The sequence below is a fragment of the Salvelinus sp. IW2-2015 genome, linkage group LG10 (genome assembly GCF_002910315.2).
Source record: "Salvelinus sp. IW2-2015 linkage group LG10, ASM291031v2, whole genome shotgun sequence".
NCBI classification, from domain to species: Eukaryota; Metazoa; Chordata; class Actinopteri; order Salmoniformes; family Salmonidae; genus Salvelinus; species Salvelinus sp. IW2-2015.
The window spans coordinates 6,356,034-6,377,962 of record NC_036850.1 but is presented as its reverse complement, the minus strand read 5'-3'; the positions used below and the strand labels follow the sequence as shown (position 1 = coordinate 6,377,962).

The window sequence follows — 21,929 nt, the reverse complement described above, 5'->3', positions numbered from 1 at the left end:
AAAAGGTTGTGGCCTACATCCTAAATTAGCCTACAAAATATATATTTTTGGAATGTTGATTCAAATTGCAGGTTTTTATATCAGCTGTTCAGAAATATGATACTCGGATGTAAGCTAGTCTACATCATCATGTCAATCAAATTGGTTGATGGGAAGGGTTCAGAAGAGGGAGAGAAACGTGAAGGGAGATGTGTGCGTGAACTAACACATGTACAGAACATGTTCTTTAGCTCTGGGGAAGAGGCATAGATGACCCACCAATACTCTCAATGTCATTTTATAATTGAGTAACATTTACTTTGTCTAATAACTGTTTATATCCCCAAACAGGTTGTTGTTTCATAACATATTACACTCGCAAATCTGCATTGGAAGCACAAAATGCTCTTCACAACATGAAAATTCTCCCAGGGGTGAGTAGGTTTGGTAGAAATTTTAACTTCCTCAGTAAATTGAATTGGGTAGCTTGCCAGGTTGTAATAGAGAACAGTCAGTGCTGCTGTTCAGCTTTTATCTCTAGAGATGTAGGACCCTATAAAATCTGTTGTATATTTTTCCTGTTTACTTCGTTTTTTCCCAAATTCCGTTTTCTCTATTTTTTGTTTTTCAAGGTTTCCATTTCCCCCAGTTTATTTATTTTTATCACACTTGTTTAAATAGAAAACAACTAAATGGATTTCTTTAAGTCCACAACAATGGTTAAACCACATCAGAAGACTGCTTTTGAGCTCTCGATTTTTTATTTTTTAGATGTAGATATTTACCCTTTAATATCAGTGGCACCTAGCAAGATGTTTTTGTAGCGCACATGTGGTGATAGTTTGCAGAACAAATACTGCATTCTGCCAGGTAAGCATAGGCTATTTTGTAGTTTAACATTTAATTGAGAAGGTTTTTGGGAAAGCCTTTCCATCTACCAGAATTATGTTCTTTAGCATCATTGTTAATGGCTGCACAAAGTGGTAGACGCGTGCACCAGACATAGTCAGGGGAAATTCTCGTTGCCTCTTAATAAGAAAGTTGCAGGAAATACCCATCACTGATGCATTCTGTTCATGTCTTATGATAAACGTGGGCAAATTTAAACAATGTTCCATACATTTAGTTTATTCCCTATGAAGTTTAATACATTTAAATATTGTGGAATTCCGTTTTAATGTCTGGATTCCTTCTGTGTTCTCCACATCGCAGATTTTATAGGGCCCTAGAGATGCCAACCACACATCCATTTATACCTATCAAGGCAGTATCTGTCAGCGCTTCTTCCTTCCTTTAAATTCAATGTCTTTCCTCAACAGATGCATCACCCCATTCAGATGAAGCCAGCTGACAGTGAGAAGAATAATGGTGAGTATAGCTACATCTCTGCAGGCAGGGGAGCCGGTGGATGGTGTGGTAATTCTGTTTTTATGTTGAAGCCCTACCATTTTAGAAGCTGCCCTTGTTGTTGTATGTTGTCTCTAATGCAGTTACTCATTGTTTGTTGAAACAACCTTTTCTTCTTCATTGTCTCTATCAGCGGTGGAAGACAGGAAGTTGTTCATAGGAATGATATCGAAAAAGTGTAATGAGAATGACATCAGACTTATGTTCTCGCCGTACGGACAGATCGAGGAATGTAGAATACTACGTGGGCCGGATGGACTGAGCCGTGGTGAGGCAGATTCAGTTCACCTTTCATCCTCATCGTCACACACACACTCACCTGCAACAAGATGCACCCAAACACACATACACATTTATTCTATCAGTTATACTATGAGGACTAGTCATTGTTTTAACATGAATCTCTCTACACGCGGTACGTACACTCCCACACACTCACTCTAAAATAGTTGCATACAGATGGGTGATAAGTCATTACTCTCATTTGTCCTCTTGTGTACAAATCCCACGTATCTTCCATACAAATCCTCTCACAGAAAATGTACCAATCTCAAGGTCATCACTTCGAGATGTAGCATATTGACTTAAATTCTAGTTATTTATGATCCAAATATCTGTTAGACACTGTTCCAAGTGTGTTTTTGGAGGGCTGTTTAATTAAAACAAGAACTTACCAGACTCCATAGCATGCTGCAGTATGCTTTCCATTATCTGTTTCTAAATGCTGTCAGGAGTCAGGACCGTGTATGTCAACCATTTACGAGTTGTTCCCCTTCTGCAGGTTGTGCGTTTATAACTTTTACAGCAAGACAGATGGCACAATCAACAATCAAATCCATGCACCAATCACAAACTATGGAGGTAAGCATTGAACCTGCACACCTCCCATTCTTCAGAAACAGAATCTACACTGAACAAAAATATAAATGGAACATGTAAAGTGTTGGTCCCATGTTTCATGAGCTGAATTAAAAGATTCCAGAAATGTTCCATATGCACATAAAGCTTATTTCTCAAAAGTTGGCCTTTCTCCTTTGCCAAGATAACCATCCACTGGACAGGTGTGGCATATCAAGAAGCTGATTAAACAGCATGATCATTACACAGGTGCACCTTGTACTGTGGACAATAAAAGGCCACTCTAAAATGTGCARTTTTGTCCCACAACACAATGCCACAGATGTCTTTTAGTTTTGAGAGAGTGTGAAATTGTTATGCTGACTGCAGGAATGTCCACCAGAGCTGTTGCCAGATAATTGAGTGTTAATTTCTCTACCATAAACCTCCTCCAACATCGTTTTAGAGAATCTGACAGTACGTCCAACCGGCCTCACAACCGCAGACCACGTGTGGGCAAGCGGTTTGCTGATGTCAACGTTGTGACCATGGTGGCGGTGGGGTTATGGTATATGCAGGCATTAGCTATGGACAACAAACACAATTGCATTTTATCGATGGCAATTTTAATGCGCAGAGATACCGTGATGAGATCCTGAGGCCCATTGTCGTGCCATTCATCCGCTGCCATCACCTCATGTTTCAGCATAATAATGCACAGCCCCGTGTCACAAGGATCTGGACACAATTCCTGGAAGCTGAAAATGTCCCAGTTCTTCCATGGCCTGCATGCTCACCAGACATGTCACCCATTGAGTATGTTTGGGATGCCCTGGATCGACGTGTACGACAGCGTCTTCCCACCAATATCCAGCAACTTCGCACAGCCATTGAAGAGGAGTGAGACAACATTCCACTGGCCACAATCAGCAGCCTGATCAAGTATATGCAAAGAAGATGTGTCGCGCTGCATGAGGCAAATGGTGGTCACACCAGATACTGACTGGATTTCTGATCGACGCCCCTACCTTTTTTTTAAAGGTATCTGTGACCAACAGATGCATGTCTGAATTCCAAGTCATGTGAAATCCATACATTAGGGCCTAATTTATTTATTTCAATTGTCTCTGTCGTGGGCGATGTCTGCTTTGGCCGACTGTTCGAGCTCCGGTACACCTGTTGCCCTACTGGAGTTGCACAGTAACAGCGTCACTGCCATTAGCTTCACGACATACTATCTAACGCCGTTTGGATCTTTGCGTGTCCTAATATGAACTGTAACAGTCAAGTCTTTGAAATTGTTGCATTTATTTTTTGCTTTTATATTTTTGTTCAGTATAACATAATAACCTGCTTTTTCCCTCTATGCCTTACTTATATGATTGGCTGGCCCATTACTCAAGTAATGCCATTTTGAAATTGCTGTTATCGTGCTAGAGGAATATCGAAGATAGTTTCCAAATGACACTTTGCTGTCTATCCCGACTTTTTAGGGCTGCTCGTCTCCCATCGTAGTGAAGTTTGCCGACACGCAGAAGGACAAGGAGCAGAAGCGCATTGCCCAGCAGCTTCAGCAGCAGATGCAGCAGCTCAACACTGCCTCAATGTGGGGGAATCTGACTGGGCTCAACTCTCTGGGACCACAGTATCTGGCAGTAAGTGACCACCTCCTCCGGCGCCATCCCCAGCAGAGCTTTGGCCGACTGTTCGAGCTCCGGTACACCTGTTGCCCTACTGGAGTTGCAGAGTAACAGCGTCACTGCCATTAGCTTCACGACATACTATCTAACGCCGTTTGGATCTTTGCGTGTCAAAAAAGATGAGTCAAATAAGCTTTAAATTTGACATGTCAAATAACACAGTTCTATTATAGAATGTTGTGTGTTCTGAATTTGCACATGCACACGACACCACTACAATCAGAATTACATAAACGCACACAATAGGTCATACATTGGTTACTGACATGATAGAAAAGTCCCTAGTGGGCTAAACTGATATGACGGCTTGGTAGACAAAGGAAAGGGGTGGGAACGGTTCAAGAGCGGCAAACTCAGAGTGGATTCACTACATACAGTTGAATATTTCATCGTAAATATGGACACTTAACACCCTAACAACTGCTCAATTGGATTTTAGAAATGCAATTGACATATTTACGAGTGTATGTCTTGGTTGTCCCTCTCTGCGAACGCCGGTCCGTCTGCTGGATAGTCAGTCGACAAAGTCTTTGGTTTGTCCACCAGAGATCAAAGTCTGTCGTATTTGTTATAATGGACTCTTCAGAGTACCAATCGGAAGTGTTCTTAATAGAGGTCGACCGATTATGATTTTTCAACACCGATACCGATTATTGGAGGACCAAAAAAATTCGATACCGATTTAAAAAAATATATATATAAATAAATAAAATAAAGTTATTAATTTAAAAAAAAAAAGTTTAATGTATTTGTAATAATGACCATTACAACAATACTGAATGAACACTTATTTTAACTTAATATAATACATCAATAAAATCAATTTAGCCTCAAATAAATAATGAAACATGTTCAATTTGGTTTAAATAATGCAAAAACAAAGTGTTGGAGAAGAAAGTAAAAGTGCAATATTTGCCATGTAAGAAAGCTAACGTTTAAGTTCCTTGCTCAGAACATGAGAACATATGAAAGCTGGTGGTTCCTTTTAACATGAGTCTTCAATATTCCCAGGTAAGAAGTTTTAGGTTGTAGTTATTATAGGACTTTTTCTCTCCATACGATTTCTATTTCATATACCTTTGACTATTTGATGTTCTTATAGGCACTTTAGTATATACCAGGAATTTTTGATGGTTGTAAAACCTGTGGTGGGAGAGAGAGTGAGAAGGGGGAGCCACGATGTACACCCAAAAGGGCCACGTCATGACACTAGTGACTGATGTGGTGTACTCAATGCCATTGGAAGAATCACGGAACATATTCCAGTCTGTGCAAGCAAAACAGTCCTGTAGCTTAGCATCTGCTTCATCTGACCACTTTCTTATTGACTGAGTCACTGGTGCTTCCTGCTTTAGTTTTTGCTTGTAAACAGGAATCAGGAGGATAGAATTATGTTCTGATTTGCCAAATGGAGGGCGAGGGAGAGCTTTGTACTTGTATCTGTGTCTGGAGTTTTCTTATTTTTTAATTTTTTCCCCCCTCTGTTTGCACATRTGACATGCTGATAGAAATTTGGTAAAACGGATTTAAGTTTCCCTGCATTACAGTCCCCGGCCTCTAGGAGCGCCGCCTCTGGATGAGCATTTTCCTGTTTGCTTATGGCCGTATACAGCTCATTGAGTGCGGTCTTAGTGCCAGCATCGGTCTGCGGTGGTATATAGACAGCTACGAAAAATKTTGATAWACTCTCTTGGTGAATGGTGTGGTCTACAGCTTAACATGAGATACTCTACCTCCAGTGAGCAAAATCTAGAGATTTCCTTAAATTTCGTGCACCAGCTGTTGTTTACAAATATGCATAGGCCTCCGCCCCTTGTCTTACCAGAGGCTGCTGTTCTATCCTCCCGAAAAAGCTTAAAAGCCGCCAGCTGTATGTTAATCATATCGTCGTTCAGCCATGACTCTGTGAACATAAGATATTACAGTTTTTAATGTCCCGTTGGTAGGATATACATGCTCGTAGTTTGTTTATTTTATTTTGATTGATTGTAAGTTGGCTAATAGACTGATGGTAAAGGTAGATTACCCTCTTGGCGACGGATCCTTACAAGGCACCCGGACTGTCGTCCACGATACCTCYGTCTTTTCCTCCTGCGAATGACGTTCTTGTCGGGTGTCTGGAGTAAATCCTTCCCGTCCGACTCGTTGAAGAATTCCTCCAGTACGAGGGGAGTAATCGCTGCCCTGATATCAATAAGTTATTTTTGGTCATAAGACACGATGGCAGAAACATTATGTACAAAAGAAGTTAGAAATAATGCGAAAAAACATACACAATAGCACAATTGGTTACGGGATCGTAAAACGGTGGCTATGTCCTTCGGCGCTATTATGTGACAAATCTTGAATTAGAGCATGCACGCGTGAGCAGTCTTTCCCTCTCTCATCAATTGTTGCTTACCAATTCCATTCAAAATAGATAATCCTGTTATATAGATAGATAGATCTCTCACACAGTACCAGTCAAAAGTTTGGACACCTACTCATTCCAGGGTTTCTTTATTTTTACTATTTTCTACATTGTAGAATAATAGTGAAGACATCAMAACTATGAAATAACACATGGAATCATGTAGTAACAAAAAAAGTGTTAAACAAATATATTTGAGATTCTTCAAAGTAGTCACCCTTTGCCTTGATGACAGCTTTCTTGGCCCAAGCAAGTCTCTTCTTTTTATTGGTGTCCTTTAGCAGTGGTTTCTTTGCAGCAATTTGACCATGAAGGCCTGATTCACGCAGTCTCATTTTTTACATTTACATTTTAGTCATTTAGCAGACGCTCTTATTCAGAGAGACTTACAGTAGAGAGCATACATTTTATTWAATKTTTTTACATACTGAGACAAGGATATCCCTACSGGCCAAACCCTCCCTACCGGCCAAACCCTCCCTAACCCGGACGACGCTATGCCAATTGTGCGTCGCCCCACGGATCTCCCGGTTGCGGCCCGGGTGCGACAGAGCCTGGGCGCGAACCCAGCCCAGCCTGGGCGCGAACCCAGAGACTCTGGTGGCGCAGCTAGCACTGCAATGCAGTGCCCTAGACCACTGCGCCTCTCCTCTGAACAGTTGATGTTGAGATGTCTATTACTTGAACTCTGTGAAGCATTTATTTGGGCTGCAATCTGAGGTGCAGTTAAATCTTATGAACTCTGCAGCAGAGGTAACTCTGGGTCTTCCTTTCCTGTGGCGGTCCTCATGAGAGCCAGTTTCATCATAGCGCTTGATGGTTTTTGCGACTGCACTTGAAGAAACTTTCAAATCTCTTGACATATTCCAGATTAACTGACCTTCATGTCTTAAAGTAATGATGGACTGTTGTTTCTCATTGCTTATTTGAGCTGTTCTTGCAATAATATGGACTTCGTATTTTACCAAATAGGGCTATCTTCTTTGTACCACCCGCTACCTTGTCAMAACACAACTGATTGGCTCAAATGCATTAAGAAGGWAAGAAATTCCACAAATTAACTTAACAAGACACACCTGTTAATTGAAATGTATTCCCAGTGACTACCTCATGAAGCTGGTTGAGGGAATGCCAAGAGTGTGCAAAGTTGTCAAGGCTAATGGCAGCTACTTTGAAGAGTCTCAAATATAAAATATATTTTGATTTGAACACTTTTTTGGTTACGACATGATTCAGTATGTGTTAATTCATTGTTTTGATGTCTTCACTACAATGTAGAAAATTGTAACAATAAAGAAACCCTTGAATGAGTAGGTGTTCAAACTTTTGACTGGTAGTGTGTGTGTGTGTGTGTGTGTGTGTGTGTATATATAGTGTGTATATATAGTGTGTATATATAGTGTGTATATATAGTGTGTATATGTATGTGTATATACAGTGGGGAGAACAAGTATTTGATACACTGCCGATTTTGTAGGTTTTCCTACTTACAAAGCATGTAGAGGTCTGTAATTTTTATCATAAGTACACTTGAACTGTGAGAGACGGAATCTAAAACAAAAATCCAGAAAATCACATTGTTTGATTTTTAAGTAATTAATTTGCATTTTATTGCATGACATAAGTATTTGATACATCAGAAAAGCAGAACTTAATATTTGGTACAGAAACCTTTGTTTGCAATTACAGAGATCATACGTTTCCTGTAGTTCTTGACCAGGTTTGCACACACTGCAGCAGGGATTTTGGCCCACTCCTCCATACAGACCTTATCCAGATCCTTCAGGTTTCGGGGCTGTTCCACATTTTATGTTACAGCCTTATTCAAAAATGTATTAAATAGTTTTTTCCGCCCTCATCAATCTACACACACTACCCCATAATGACCAAGCCAAAACAGTATTTTTTATGTCTGGTAATTTATGTATGACCCCCCCCCCCCCAGAAATATCACTTTTTCTGACCCTTTACCCAGTACCTTTTCAAGCACCTTTGGCAGCGATTACAGCCTTGAGTCTTCTTGGGTATGATGCTACAAGCTTAGCACACCTGTATTTGGGGACTTTCTCCCATTCTTCTCAGCAGATCCTCTCAAGCTGTCAGTTGGATAGGGAGTGTCGCTGCACAGCTATTTTCAGCTCTCTCCAGAGATGTTCAAGTCCGGGATCTGGCTGGGCCACTCAAGAACATTCAGAGACTTGTACCGAAGCCACACCTGCGTTGTCTTGGCTGTGTGCTTAGGGTCGTTGTCATGTTGGAAGGTGAGCGCTCTGAAGAAGGTTTTCATCAAGGATCTCTCTGTACTTTGATCTGTTCATCTTTGCCTCCATCCTGACTAGTCTCCCAGTCCCTGTTGCTGAAAAACATCCCCATAGCATGATGCTGCCACCACCATGCTTCATGGTAGGGATGATGCCAGGTTTCCTCCAGATGTGACGCTTGGCATTCAGGCCAAAGAGTTCAAATCTTGGTTTCATCAGACCAGAGAATCTTGTTGCTCATGGTCTGAGAGTCCTTTAGGTGCCTTTTGGCAAACTCCAAACGGGCTCCTTTTGCTGAGGAGTGGCTTCCGTCTGGCCACTCTACCGTAAAGGCCTGATTGGTGGAGTGCTGCAGAGATGGTTGTCCTTCTGGAAGTTTCTCCCATCTCCACAGTGGAACTCTGGAGCTCTGTCAGTGACCTTCGGGTTCTTGATCACCTCCCTGACCAAGGCCCTTATGAATGCACCTGTCTTCGCTTTGTCGTTATGGGGTATTGTGTATTGATTGATGAGGAAAAACATTTTATTTAATTCATTTTAGAATAAGGCTGTAACGTAACAAAATTAGGAAAAAGGGAAGCAGTCTGAATACATTCCAAATTCATTGTAGCTAGCTACATCTATGGGCTTTTACGTTTTTCTGTCGTGCGTAATGCTTAGTCGCCTATATGTCATATGTATTGGCTAACGTCACAATCATTTGTGCTTTTTTGGGCTTGGGATTAAAAAATGTATTTTTATGTAGGGCTCATAAAATGTATTTAAAGTATGGCTCATCAGGCTCAGGTTGCATCAGGCTTGCATTTTCGACCAAAGCTCTTATCAAATCACTTTATATGCTTTTGAATGACTCTTCCGGTTTAACTATCTGCGTTGCCCCCCTTTTGCATTAACTCTTTTGACTCACATATGCTGCTACTGTTTATTATATATCCTGTTTCCTAGTCACTTTATCCCTACCTATATTTACATATCTGCCTCGTACCCCTGCCCTTCAATTTGTTGTTAGACTTGATTTGACATAAGGTTTTTATTGATTGAACATTGTTAGTTTTGCCTCCGTAAGTATTCTCCCTGACCTTAGAGTAGACACATGATCTGTTTCTTCTGTTTGAGTCGGGCATTTTCTTCATCCAGCTCCCTCCCTCCCTCCTTGCTTGTGTTTGGTTTGCTGTCTTTCTAGACAGAGATTTATATTTTCATCGTTTCCAATGATCTATGTTGGATGGCCATCTAGTCTCAACTCGCCTAAAGACCTGATATGTTTTCAATTGGCATCTTTAATTCTAAATGGGGAGTGGATCTCCTGACCCTCCAATTATGTGGCCAGTCCAATATAAACGGCAGAGCTTTCTGCGATGTAAGTGCTGCTCCATGGGTGTGCTGTGAATCTTCCAACCTCTTCCTTTTCTTCGCTGTCTTGCCTTCCATTTAAATCCTCTTAACTCTCATTTCATCCCACTCACTGTTTCCCAGCGTCATGTTTTCTCTGGATTTGTTTTTTACCTTCTAATTTTCTCTGTGATTCTTCCCCTCTCTTTATCACCAACATTTACACCTCCACTCTTTCCTGTTCTTTTACCCTTCATCTGTCCTACTCACCCACTTTACCTTTTTTTTTCTCTCTGCGATTTCTTTCCTGAAAGCACAGTCCCGGATGCAGTCCTGACCCTTTTGTGTTCTCTGTTTTGGTGTAATGTCTAGCTTTATTTACAGCTCCTCCAGCAGTCTGCCACCTCTGGGAATGCCCTCAACAACCTTCATCCCATGTCTGGTATGTCAGGTAAAAACAGACATTTCCCACCTCTCTTCCTCCTTCCCCCCTTTCCATTCTTACACCTGCACGCTAAATGTGTTTTCCTCCCCCATCCAACTGCCACGTGTAGTGTGCCTGGTGAAGATGTGCGTTATTGATACGGCTGAGTGCGTCATTCTCTGCATGTCTGAACTCCCAAGTAATCTGTTCAGTGTGCTGTGTTTGTCAAGCAGTGGTGAGGGACCATGTTCAAAACCGGCTCCTCATTTATGAATTGAGTTTTGAGCTGAAACGCGCTGCCACTAGGAAACTCCAGACGTAAACACTAACACACAAACTGGTGTTTTTTCATCTGGTTTCTAGCAGTGTGTCTGCTGCAGCGAGTGGCTACTTATCGAATTCATCATAGCAAGAACTGAGTAATTAATGTTTTCATTCCAATATGATAACCACGGGGTATGTCATGGGGCAAGCTACAATTGTTCAAGATTTTACAAAGCCTGCTTAAATTTCATATTGAAACTTCATCCGAGTTGATTCAAACTGTTTACCTCGTTACCAAAGTCAGCTCATTATCCCACTTCTTGACTTACCCCACATATCACTGCATTGTTGTATCTGCTTGTGTTTTGGCCAGTGCTCTAGTTGTGTTTATTGAATGGGCTGCTAAGTTTCTACTTTTGCCTCCCATCTCACCCATTTCAGATTGTGTTGGAAAGGTACCTGCAACTCTCTGCTTTAAGCTTCACATGTTGTAAAGCAAAAACAGTGATTGCATGACTCAGTGTAACCTATATATTGACCTAAGCGAGATCTAGGTGCCATAGCCCGTATTAAGTGCAGATTATGCGTGTGTCTCAGGGCTGAATGCCATGCAGAACCTGGCTGCCCTGGCAGCAGCGGCCAGCGCCACACAGGCCACGCCCACGGGCAGCAGCGGTCTCACCACCTCTAGCAGTCCCCTCAGCGTGCTCACCAGCTCAGGTACGAGTACTGGACAGCAGGCACACTCATCATGGGACGCCTACAAGGGTTGGTCCCGCTTTTTATCTCTCACCCCATCCCCCCTCACCTGTATGTATCTTTAACCTCATTCCACTGACTTGCCTCTGTAAACACTGTTGGTTGTTTCTCATTTACCTTTCCTCCTGTTGCCTTCCCATCCCTAGTCTCTGCTTTATGTTCCCTGGTCTGTGAATTGAGACTTTGAAGTCCTACTAGCGTAGTCAAATGGTGGCGTTTTCCTCCAAGTGATTAAATGTTTTGGGGTTGACTCATCTCCACAGCAGGATCGTCACCCACCTCCTGTAACAACAACTCAATGAACGCCATGGCCTCCTTAGGGGCGCTGCAGTCTTTGGCTGCAGGGGCTGGAGCCGGCCTCAACATGGGCTCGCTTGCAGGTTAGCAGACTCAAAACATATTTGTATGCATTAATTTACCACAAATATATTACCTCAAATTTTAAGAGTGCATGATACATATACAAGGTATTCTAGCCCTAATCTTGTAACAGAGCTCCTGTGTCTAGGGATGGCAGCCCTGAACGGCGGTCTAGGCAGCGGGGGCATGTCGAACGGAACTGGTAGCACCATGGAGGCCCTTACCCAGGCCTACTCTGGGATCCAGCAGTACGCTGCTGCTGCCCTCCCCAGCCTCTACAACCAGAGCCTGCTCTCCCAACAGAGTGTCAGTGCTGCAGGAAGCCAGAAGGAAGGCAAGTAGGGGGATAGAGATGGGGCATGAAAGGGTTTGACTGGGGGTGTGGGGATAGGGAGATTTGTGTTAACTGAAATGTCTGCTCTACAGGGATCACGTGCTACGCTGTGATTGATGTTTGATTGTAGTACTAGTGCAAGGGATATTAAGAGCTTAGTTATAGATTACATAATTTTTGATGTGACCTTAGTGTGGGATATTGGTGAAAATATGTATTGTCACCTGCTGAGGGTTCTGTCTTGTTTTAAATATGCTGCAACAGCAAGCGACAGTCGGAGCACGGGTAAGATTTAATTGCAACACTCTGAAATGTTTTCACAGTACTCAGTGGCGGATTTAGGTATAGGCGGCATCTTGCCGTGGTCGGCACGGGGCGCCCGCCCCMAAAAAATCAGAATGGTGACATTTGCGCGATCGGTTTTCTGTCACTCTTTTGCACGTCACGACAATGATATCATGTCACCGTGTGGGGCTGTGGGTCAATTGACCTTGTCGGAGTGGGCGCCCTGATTCTAGTCTGTGAGCTAGGCAGGCTACTGCCTGGGAAGGTCTCCCACTCAGAAGTATGAGATGGGGCGGGGGTAGGTTGACCTCAGGGCTCCCCCCTGGAACCCTGAAGTAGGGTGGTGGGGTAATCTATCAAATAGCACACCTCTAACTTTGTACAGTAGTAATGCAATTAGTAAAATCAATCACACTACGAAATGCTACCAAATATACCACAATTCATTCATAATACTRWGAATATATAGTTAATTTTTTCTGGTTTGTGTGAAATCGTTAAGAATAATATTAAACCAGTCTGCACACCACCAAGGTGAATTGGTTTAGTCTTGACTCTTGGTTGACAGTGTTGGGGGATGGGTAATGTATTGACGCTTGAGTGCAAAATCAACACAAATGGGGGGGGGGGTTCGCCCAGGGAGCCATACAAGCTTGAACCGCCACTGACAGTACTTGTTGTAGAAAATGTCGTTTTAAAATTAGCATAAATCTGTATCAGAAGGCGCCTCAGATAACATTTTGAAATGCTGTTAGTCTGTCAAAAACAAAATTGTTGCCTCTGGCTTAGTTGTATTCATTACCATCTTGTTGTGTCAGACATTGTAATACATGATTTCCTGCTCTGCTCACTTAAGGCCCTGAGGGAGCCAACTTGTTCATCTACCACCTCCCCCAGGAGTTTGGAGACCAGGATCTGCTCCAGATGTTCATGCCCTTTGGCAACGTTATTTCCGCTAAGGTGTTCATTGACAAGCAGACCAACCTCAGCAAGTGTTTTGGTAAGCTGGAGGATGGGGAAAACAGCACATCACTGTGTATATAGTGTGTTCTTATTATGAAGGTAAGGATTGATTTGTATCTTGCATACGACTTTTATCTGGACTCTCTTACAGGCTTTGTGAGTTACGACAATCCAGTCTCATCCCAGGCCGCCATTCAGTCGATGAACGGTTTCCAAATTGGCATGAAGCGACTAAAGGTGCAGCTGAAGAGATCCAAAAATGACAGCAAGCCATACTGAATGCTTTCTCTCAATTGGACTTGGTTAGGATTTTTTTTCTTTTTCTGGTAAGTGGAGTGTGAATAAGAAACTAAAACCCTGCTGCAAACCCCTACCCTCTCCTCATTCTTCCCTCTCCCTTTGCGCATTTCAAGATTACCACTTTGCTGGGGTCACTCCTTTTTATTCTCTGTATTAACAAACGCAAGCAGAAAACAAAAACAACATGCAAAAGGATGTTGCTCAACTGAAACTGGATACCTACATTCTGTTTTTGTTTTTGAATTTTTCTTTTTTAAACATAATTGTATTTGTTCATTTTAAGGTGTCATTAGTTTGCTGTGTAAAAGTTAAGTCATAATGATGTTGCACAATGACAGCCAGTTGCCAAAATATCCCCTTGATTTTTACCCCTGCTCCCACCACCACCTAATCATGCCCCCTGACCCAACTCCAAATTAATCCCATCATAACCAAACCAGCCCCACGGTTGCGTTCTTAAACGCTCTGATGCGTCATGCAGAGCCTTCCAGAAAACTGCCTTTTTGAAATGAGGATGGACATACCATGCACCGGATAATGGCAAGAAAACAATAGCCGTTTGCCAACTGCAATTATCTACATGTACGCAAGATCTGACTTCACTCCAGTAGATGAGCCATTTTTTTTTTTTAATTTGTTTTATTTATAAGTTGCCTGAAAAGTCTATTTGTGATGCTGTACCAGGAATACATTGCATACAGTAGGCTTTTACTCATTATTTTTGTTTGTTTGTTTATTTATTTATTTATTAATTAACCAACAAGAAGCTTGAATTTCTGTTCTCAACATACTTTGGAGCAAAATATAGTTTTTTACAACTCTGAATGAATTGATTTGTAAGACGTCAGCAGTATTGCCTTGACTGCTTTTGTGAGATATTTAACTTGCCAACCTCTTGATTGGTCTCAGGACAATGTCACAACGCCACACCCTTGCTTTAGGCATGTAGTGTAGTTTATCTGAAATATTTCACCCTTTTTTTCAATTGAATATCTGAGAGAGAATATGAGGTCCTGCGTCATTAACAAATACTGTGCTATGTGTGTGAAGGGGGGAGTAATTGGGTCCTACTTTAAGTTTTAATTAACACAGCCACTATGATGTCATCTGGCTTAAGTCATTTTATTCCCCATCTGTCAGATGTGTACATTTGGCCTTCTGTCTAATGCTGCCCTTCACATGTCGTCTTTTATGTGAGGAACAGTGACTTTAATAGCGGCAATAACTTAGTCTCTACTCTCCCATGATCTTTAACTTCAAACGAGCATTCCGCCCCATTTAGAAAAATTCACATTAAATCTATTTCCTTTCTGTTTTTAGCTGTCAGTTCAAGTAGAACATCCGTCCTACTTCTAACACTAAATGGAATATCACTTGGCATTTTAGGCTTGCGGCAATCGAGTGTCCTGGAAAAGAGCAACATTGGGACTTTTCGAAGTTAACATTTGTCAGATTCATCCTAAATTATCCAATCAGCTCTACTGATTACTGATGCAAAAAATAATGCTCTAATTAGATACTATAATTGATTTGTATTTAATTTTTTTCTCTCGTTAACCAAAATGTTTTGTAATTATTCATCATCCGCAGTTCAAGTAGTCTGCTCTACCTCTCAGAGCTGGTTAGATGAGACTACTCCCTCAAAATACTGGCATCCCTGCAGATTTTTACTCCAGTGTGTGTGTGTTTATTAACTAAAAACGCTAGCATTTCATGATTGGCGACGTTAAATAAATGTTAATCACTACAACAAACACAGTAATCCGTTTCTTAGACTTCCATTAACTTATAAAGTGTTTTATAGAAATGGAAAGAAGCAATTGTCCAGATGATGTATATTACAAAACTATTATGCCTTTTCTATTTTTATAAAGGTTTTATACTTCTCCCGAGTGTCGGGAACTATTTATTGCCTACATTATTTCTCTGAATTGAAATGATTGTTTCAAGAATATTCAACAGTATTTTGTAGAATCCTAATGTGACGTTGGTTGCTACATTTAAATATGTGAGGGTTAAACTACTGACCTGTGTATCCCTATTCAAGTGTTTACTGTTAATGTGCAACAAGTGAAAATGTTGTATGATCAGTGAGTAGGATTTGCCAGTTGCTAAAGATTTCGAAACTGTAGTCCCCTTGCATTTTAAGAATGGAATATATTATAGGGAAAATCAATATTTTACTTGAGTTCAACCTAGATGTGTGCCTATTTAACTATAATTTCCATGTGCATAACAATACCAACTGAGAAAATAGGCTTAAGCAGGGTTACTGTAAGGTTAAGTCCAGGGTATTTGCTGCCATTAAAATAAGTCCAAAGACTGAATCTCAACTGATGGGTGCACATAGTTGTTGTACATGAACTTAACCATCACTGTAAACTTTGCTGTACATCTCATACTTTTGCTTTGTATGAAAGGCATCATTTTGCGTAAGCTTACAGAAGTGTAATTCTTAAGAATAGCAGCAGATTATGGTAGAGAGAACTCGAGAAGATGCCAAACACTCACAGAAAAGCTGTTTTGTTTATGTGAAACAGACTAATGTAGTCTTAAAGTGTTATAGCTTAAACGTTTTTACTCATTTGTTTTATAAATTGTCTTCAGTTTGTTTGCGCTGTCTTACCCTTTCTGTATTGTATTGACAAACTGCCTTATTTAAAAAGAAAGTTACCTCCTTGCCACTTAAAGTACAGATACTGTACTTCACTCACTTTTGTATTGTGCCCTCGAGAAAAGCTCCTTTGCTGTGGATGTAATTTAGCTGTATTGCATTGCATATGATGGAATTATGAACAGATGAAGCACACAATCAAGAGAAATGTTGACTGAGATTAGTTGACAATCAGCTCTCCTAGATCATTCTAGCAAAGCACAATTAATCTAATATTGCTGGCTCGTAACCCAGGTGACTATCATTACAAGCAATGAATAGCAAGAAATTGCTATTTTTACAATCAGTAAGAAAATATTTTTAAAAAGCACATTGGGACAGATGGAGCTAAACCCCTTGGGAGGATTATTTCCTGAAATTGGAATATTACTGATCATTTTATATATTTTCCTTTATTTTTTCGACTACTGTATTAAAAGTCCTCAAACATAATACTAAGTCACAAATGTTGACTGTACAGTAGTAGGCAGTCAGTGTGGTGTCTCGGTGTTGTGTCCTGTAAATTCTCACCTCAATTCTCTGTTCGCATGTTGCTTGTGTTCCCCCTCTGTCCTTTCGCCTCTTCTGTCTCACATTAAATGTTCTGTGTTTAGATTGTGTATCTGGTAGTGACCCCCTCCCCTCCCCATGCAAAGATAATCATTTATGATTTTCTTTTTTCTTCYCYCTCCTTTTTCCGTTGTTGCTTTAACCTAAGTTTGTCTCCCTGTTTTGTTTTATTCTAGATATCTTCGTGCCCGTTTGTTCATCGTTTGCCTAGCATGTTGATGTGACGTCAAAAGTTCATCGTCCAGTTCGTTGTCCTCTGCACTTCTATGCCGCTTGAAATGTTCACCTTTTTTGACCTTTTGTTAGCTTTTGGTGTTTATTGGAAAATGTTTTTGTTTGTTCTGTTTCTCTTTTGTCCTTTGTGCTGCCAATTGGGTGCGCTAGAAAGACTGCCAAGAAAATAAATGTATAAAGCTACATGAGTTGTTACAAGCAAAAAAAGAGAATCTATTTCTCGAGAACTTACTGACATAACCACTAGATTTTTCCAAATCGGTTTATTTTTTGTTTCATTTTACCTTAATAGGAAACTCGTTTATTTTTCCCTTTATGTTTTGAGCGGTCTTCCTAGCGCCTCCCCACACTACGTTTTTGTTTTGTGTCTGAAAGCAACCAATCAATTTATAGAAACTACTTTTGCGTGTGGGTGTTTTTTTCTCTTGTAAGTTCTAAGCTTTTTTAGGATGTCTTTGGTCATATTTTGCTGAACTGGGGATGACTTTGTAATTTTGTGTTAGGTTAGTTGGTATGAAGGTAATTTTTGGGGAGTTTCTAATGAGTGACAACGATATACACTTGAATCACCGTTTTTGTCTTTCAGTGTGTGTAGTCATCACAGGCACATGTTTTCATTTCCTTTTGTGTGGAAATCATCCTTAGTCTGAATAATAAAATATAAAAAATGAGCAGAATTGAGTTTCTTTTCAGTTATATATATTTAGCATGCTCGTTTTTTTGTAACTGCACTGAAATCCTCAGCAAAATGTGATTGACTTTTTTTAATAGACTAAAAAAAGTTATGAATAAACTAGTGCCAAACGATGCTGGTGGTCACATTTATCTCTTACACGTTGCCCTTTRAAGTTAAGATCTGGGCAACAAAAGTAGGGGTTGGTTTCTTTTTCAACGTTGATGTGATGGGTTGTACCTCGTAGGTTTTCGTGTGTGTTTAGACTGATTTTAGAGACCCCTATTTTATATTAGGACTTGAGGTGAAGTTAGGTGTTGGAATTATTTGGATTTTTCTGTAGTACAAGTATTCCTCAAACTAGATAAAACCAGGTTAGAAAGCATGTGCCCTTAAAGGCTTATTTGTTTCAACTTTGGGATTAATTCTGTTGGGAGTGTTTTTGTTTCTCATAATAAAGGCTAAACACTACCTTTTCATGCAGTTCCTGATAAACTTTGTATTTTACTCCCAGAGAGCACTGTTTTTATTAGYATACCTTGTCTTTAATATAGTTGTATTGCATTGGCACAGTGTGTAGCATGTGAAGTGATGCTTTATCTGACCTGAGTTTGTCTGATAACTTTAGGCATGTTAAATGTGTGTCGTTGTGCGTTAACGTCATCAATTTGCTTTACTTGGGAAATATGAATCCTTTCTACTGTCATCATTTCAGTGGTCCACATGTATACAAACCATTGTCTTTGCAGTAGTTAAAACATGGCTCCATCCCTGTTTAACATCAGGGCCCTCTTCTCAAACCAGGATTGGGTTTTAGAAATGGAACCTCTAACCACATTATAGAACTGTCACATGTTCTGTACTCAGAACTACCCTTTTAATTATTTTCACCATTAAAAACCACTTCTCTGGGTTATTGATCTCCCATTGTTCAACAAAAATGGGTTGGATGGATTCTCCTTAAATGAATTGACCTGCAGAAAAAAAAGACACATTGGATTGACTGGGTCATTTAATTTTAATATTATGTGACRGATTGTATTTCCAGATTTGTCAGCTGCTAGGTCTGAGTTTAAATGTGATCCTAAAAAACAAACCTGTTGGATATTTTTTGCATTATTATTGGTACAAAGTGACTGATTTTCTATTTAACATTTGGTTTGTACAGTTGCCTTTTCTACTAGAACAAAGTTATTATATTTCACAATGTGACATTGAAATTCAAGAAAGTTCAAACATGTAGAGCTTAGTTGCCACATGACCAAACCTTAGTCTGTACAGCTGTAATATTAATTGATAAGAATGAAATTCTGTGAAGTCGCCTTTCGTTGAATTCAATTAAAAGCTTTTCTTTCTATATATTTTTGTTTTGTTTTACAATGTTGTGATTTTGCTGTGAGGCATAGACATTGCTGAATTTATTAGATGGCCAGAACAGTTGCTTTTTTAATAATTTCAGTTCAATATTGTCTTAAATGTTTTTGATTTAAGGATAACACTTGTCTCCACAGGCGTGAAGCTAAGTGCACACTCAATAAGCAGTTGTTTTGTGAGCCAAAATTGTGATCCTATTTGGTTGGTTTGTTTATGTACAATTAAAATGTTAAAAAATTAATATTAACATTGTCTGACTATTTGCCCTTTTTCTCTAAAGGAAATATTAAGGCATAATGTGTTGAAATATGTGAGTCAACTAGAAAAGGTAAATTTCCTTAAGAACATAATTATTTTTGCTTGCATCAAAGCACATTTCAGGGTAGAGGAACACCGCTGCATCACAGCTGACAGATCCCTGTTGAGAGCCTGTCATCCCTCAACTGCAAGTGTAGCTAAATTCTTTAGGTGGGGATACCTGCTGGTATCTTGATTTACTGTCATTTGTAAAAGCAGGAAACCTTTTCAATTTAGGCCTAAAATAAGCCCATTCACCTGCTGGGTGTCTGACGATCCTACGTGGCATGAGTATAGCCTCCATTATGATTACCATTGGACAACCTAGAGAGGACTGGCACGCAAGGCTAGACTATGGCGGGTGATAAGGGCTGAAATTAAGTCTCGTGAAGCTACTGCCACCTCACGAAGTCACCTAATGTCTTCCTAGTGCCATAAAATACCACCATGAATTAACATGGACTGTCAATGGAGACAAGATTTTTTCTAAGGCGGCAAACTGCCAACATGTTCCCGTCACGTGACACGTACATAACATGTAGACGTAGTGTTCGCGTCGTGACATGTCATGTAGATGTGTTCACGTCACGTGTCAGTTTGCTTGTCAGTTTATTATGAACGATCTTACCATGAACGCCTTAACGTCTACGTGTGTTACGCGTCACGTTAGTTTAAGTGTCTGTTTAGTTTATTATTAAAGATCTCACCATGAATGCCTTATAAATGTACATGATTTCTAAAATAGGCATACCGCCTCAATACAAAAATTATTTTGGTAGTTGATATCGCAGCCAGCCACCATTACTCACATCAATACAGACACAAGGGCTTCTTTGTTGGAGGTAGCCCTATTCAGAAATAAGAGGTAGCTTGGTCTCTAGTGGCGCATTTAAAACAACTCAGAACTCGTCAATCTCTGACTTCCGACTTCAGTGTGTTCAAGACAACTGGGAACTTGGAATAAAACGAGCTCAGACTGGGATATTTTTTTTGGAATGGTCATCCAACTCGGAATTCCAATTCAGAAACTCTGGCATCTCTTTGACCTGAAAATCACTGTCATGATTTGACCTCGTTTTYCCCCCCCCACTTCCCAGTTTACCGGATTAACAGACACAATCACTGTCACCATGCAATCCKTAGGCTATACATTTCTGTGGAGATGTCTTATGGTTAAAAGCAGGGTTCGAATTGAGGGGGTATGTGAGGATATAGGTCTAACCGTTGTTATAGGGACGGGCAGAAAGCATATGCTACCCCTTATTTGCTTAGCCATAGGAAAACAACGGTCCAGATTATATAAAGCGATCTACGATTATTTCCACAGTCAAAGGTCTTGCTCAGCCTCAACATCACAGGAAAATGTGGTTTGTTTAGTAAATGCTCCGCAATTTAAAATAATAGTGGTAGGCTATGCCTACAGCAAAATACCAAAAAGTTAGAATCGTTATGGGTCTATGCGTAGACCAAACAGTTTAACCGATAAAAACAAGTATTATTCTGGAGAATCCAATTGAATCAGGCTATTCATTTCAGTGCAGTTGCGTTCTTTTGCATAACCTTAGCCTAAACCGAACCGAGAACGCCTGTTTTGATCCGAGATCATGATGAAGCCTGAACATTTCAGCTGTTTGTCATTGATTTAGCCCACAATCACCCACAGATTTGATACACATGAAGACCTATATTTAATCTGGATTTGACAAACAAAAGCCTGACTAGAATCCTGTCTAGTCTAATTTGTTACCAATTAGGCTAAATGTATTCCTATTAATAAGCTTTTTTTCCCCAATTAATTTGAATAGGCTAACCATTGCGATTCATTTTATTTACCACAATCTGCTTTTTATGAATAAACAGGCATCAGGGTAAAAAATATAATTTCTATGCCCCCCGCACACATTAATCTTACTTACTTTACAGATCACAAAGTCAGCTAATTTCCACTCCGTTCATATGCAATTACATTTGATTCATACCCTGGCTTGTCTGGCTGGCATGTTTTCATTTAAGCAGGCCTTCCCTTATCTACACTGAAATAATATTATTTCAGTAGTCCTCTATTATGATTTAAAAATTATAGCTCATTAGTACACCCTTGTGGTTAAATATATATCTATATGTCCTATGTTACAACAATGTTGAGCTAACACATACCATCAAGGGATACGTTACAATTTACTCCGCGTTGCGTCGTGCATAAGAACAGCCTTTAGTCGTGATATTTTGGCCATATACCACACCCCCTCGTGCCTTACTGCTTAAGTATACCACGGCTGTCAGCCAATCAGCATTCAGGGCTCGAACCACCCAGTATATAAATATATGTAACACACTATACTATCAGTGTCAATTCGATTTTTTTTTTTAATTGCTGGAGGTTTATGCAAAACAATGCTACTACCATTACATTAATCACTAACATGTAAGCTGACATTGACTAAAACCAACTAGCCTAGAGCTAGCTAGCGCTTATCCAAGCTAAATTTGGTTAGCATCAAGATAGCGAACTG

At 40.2% G+C, this 21,929-nt stretch overlaps 1 protein-coding gene across 40 annotated transcripts in view; it reads left to right on the top strand.

The window, feature by feature from the left end:
* The window catches only part of LOC111969210 (CUGBP Elav-like family member 1), a 50,573-nt gene extending 31,213 nt beyond the window's left edge, over window positions 1-19,360 (top strand). For 3 of the 40 annotated variants that reach the window (XM_023995192.2, XM_023995172.2, XM_023995182.2), the window contains 12 exons: window positions 331-413; window positions 1,299-1,347; window positions 1,520-1,654; window positions 2,168-2,247; window positions 3,717-3,878; window positions 10,299-10,377; window positions 11,212-11,382; window positions 11,637-11,753; window positions 11,867-12,067; window positions 12,332-12,352; window positions 13,209-13,352; window positions 13,467-19,360. In XM_023995192.2, the coding sequence (XP_023850960.1) occupies window positions 331-413; window positions 1,299-1,347; window positions 1,520-1,654; window positions 2,168-2,247; window positions 3,717-3,878; window positions 10,299-10,377; window positions 11,212-11,382; window positions 11,637-11,753; window positions 11,867-12,067; window positions 12,332-12,352; window positions 13,209-13,352; window positions 13,467-13,594 (1,370 nt within the window). In that variant the 3' untranslated portion in view covers window positions 13,595-19,360. The remainder of the gene's footprint in view (window positions 1-330; window positions 414-1,298; window positions 1,348-1,519; window positions 1,655-2,167; window positions 2,248-3,716; window positions 3,879-10,298; window positions 10,378-11,211; window positions 11,383-11,636; window positions 11,754-11,866; window positions 12,068-12,331; window positions 12,353-13,208; window positions 13,353-13,466) is intronic. The other 37 variants (XM_023995191.2, XM_070445344.1, XM_023995190.2 and 34 more) reach the window with 32 other exon arrangements.
* Window positions 19,361-21,929: the final 2,569 nt, after the last annotated feature.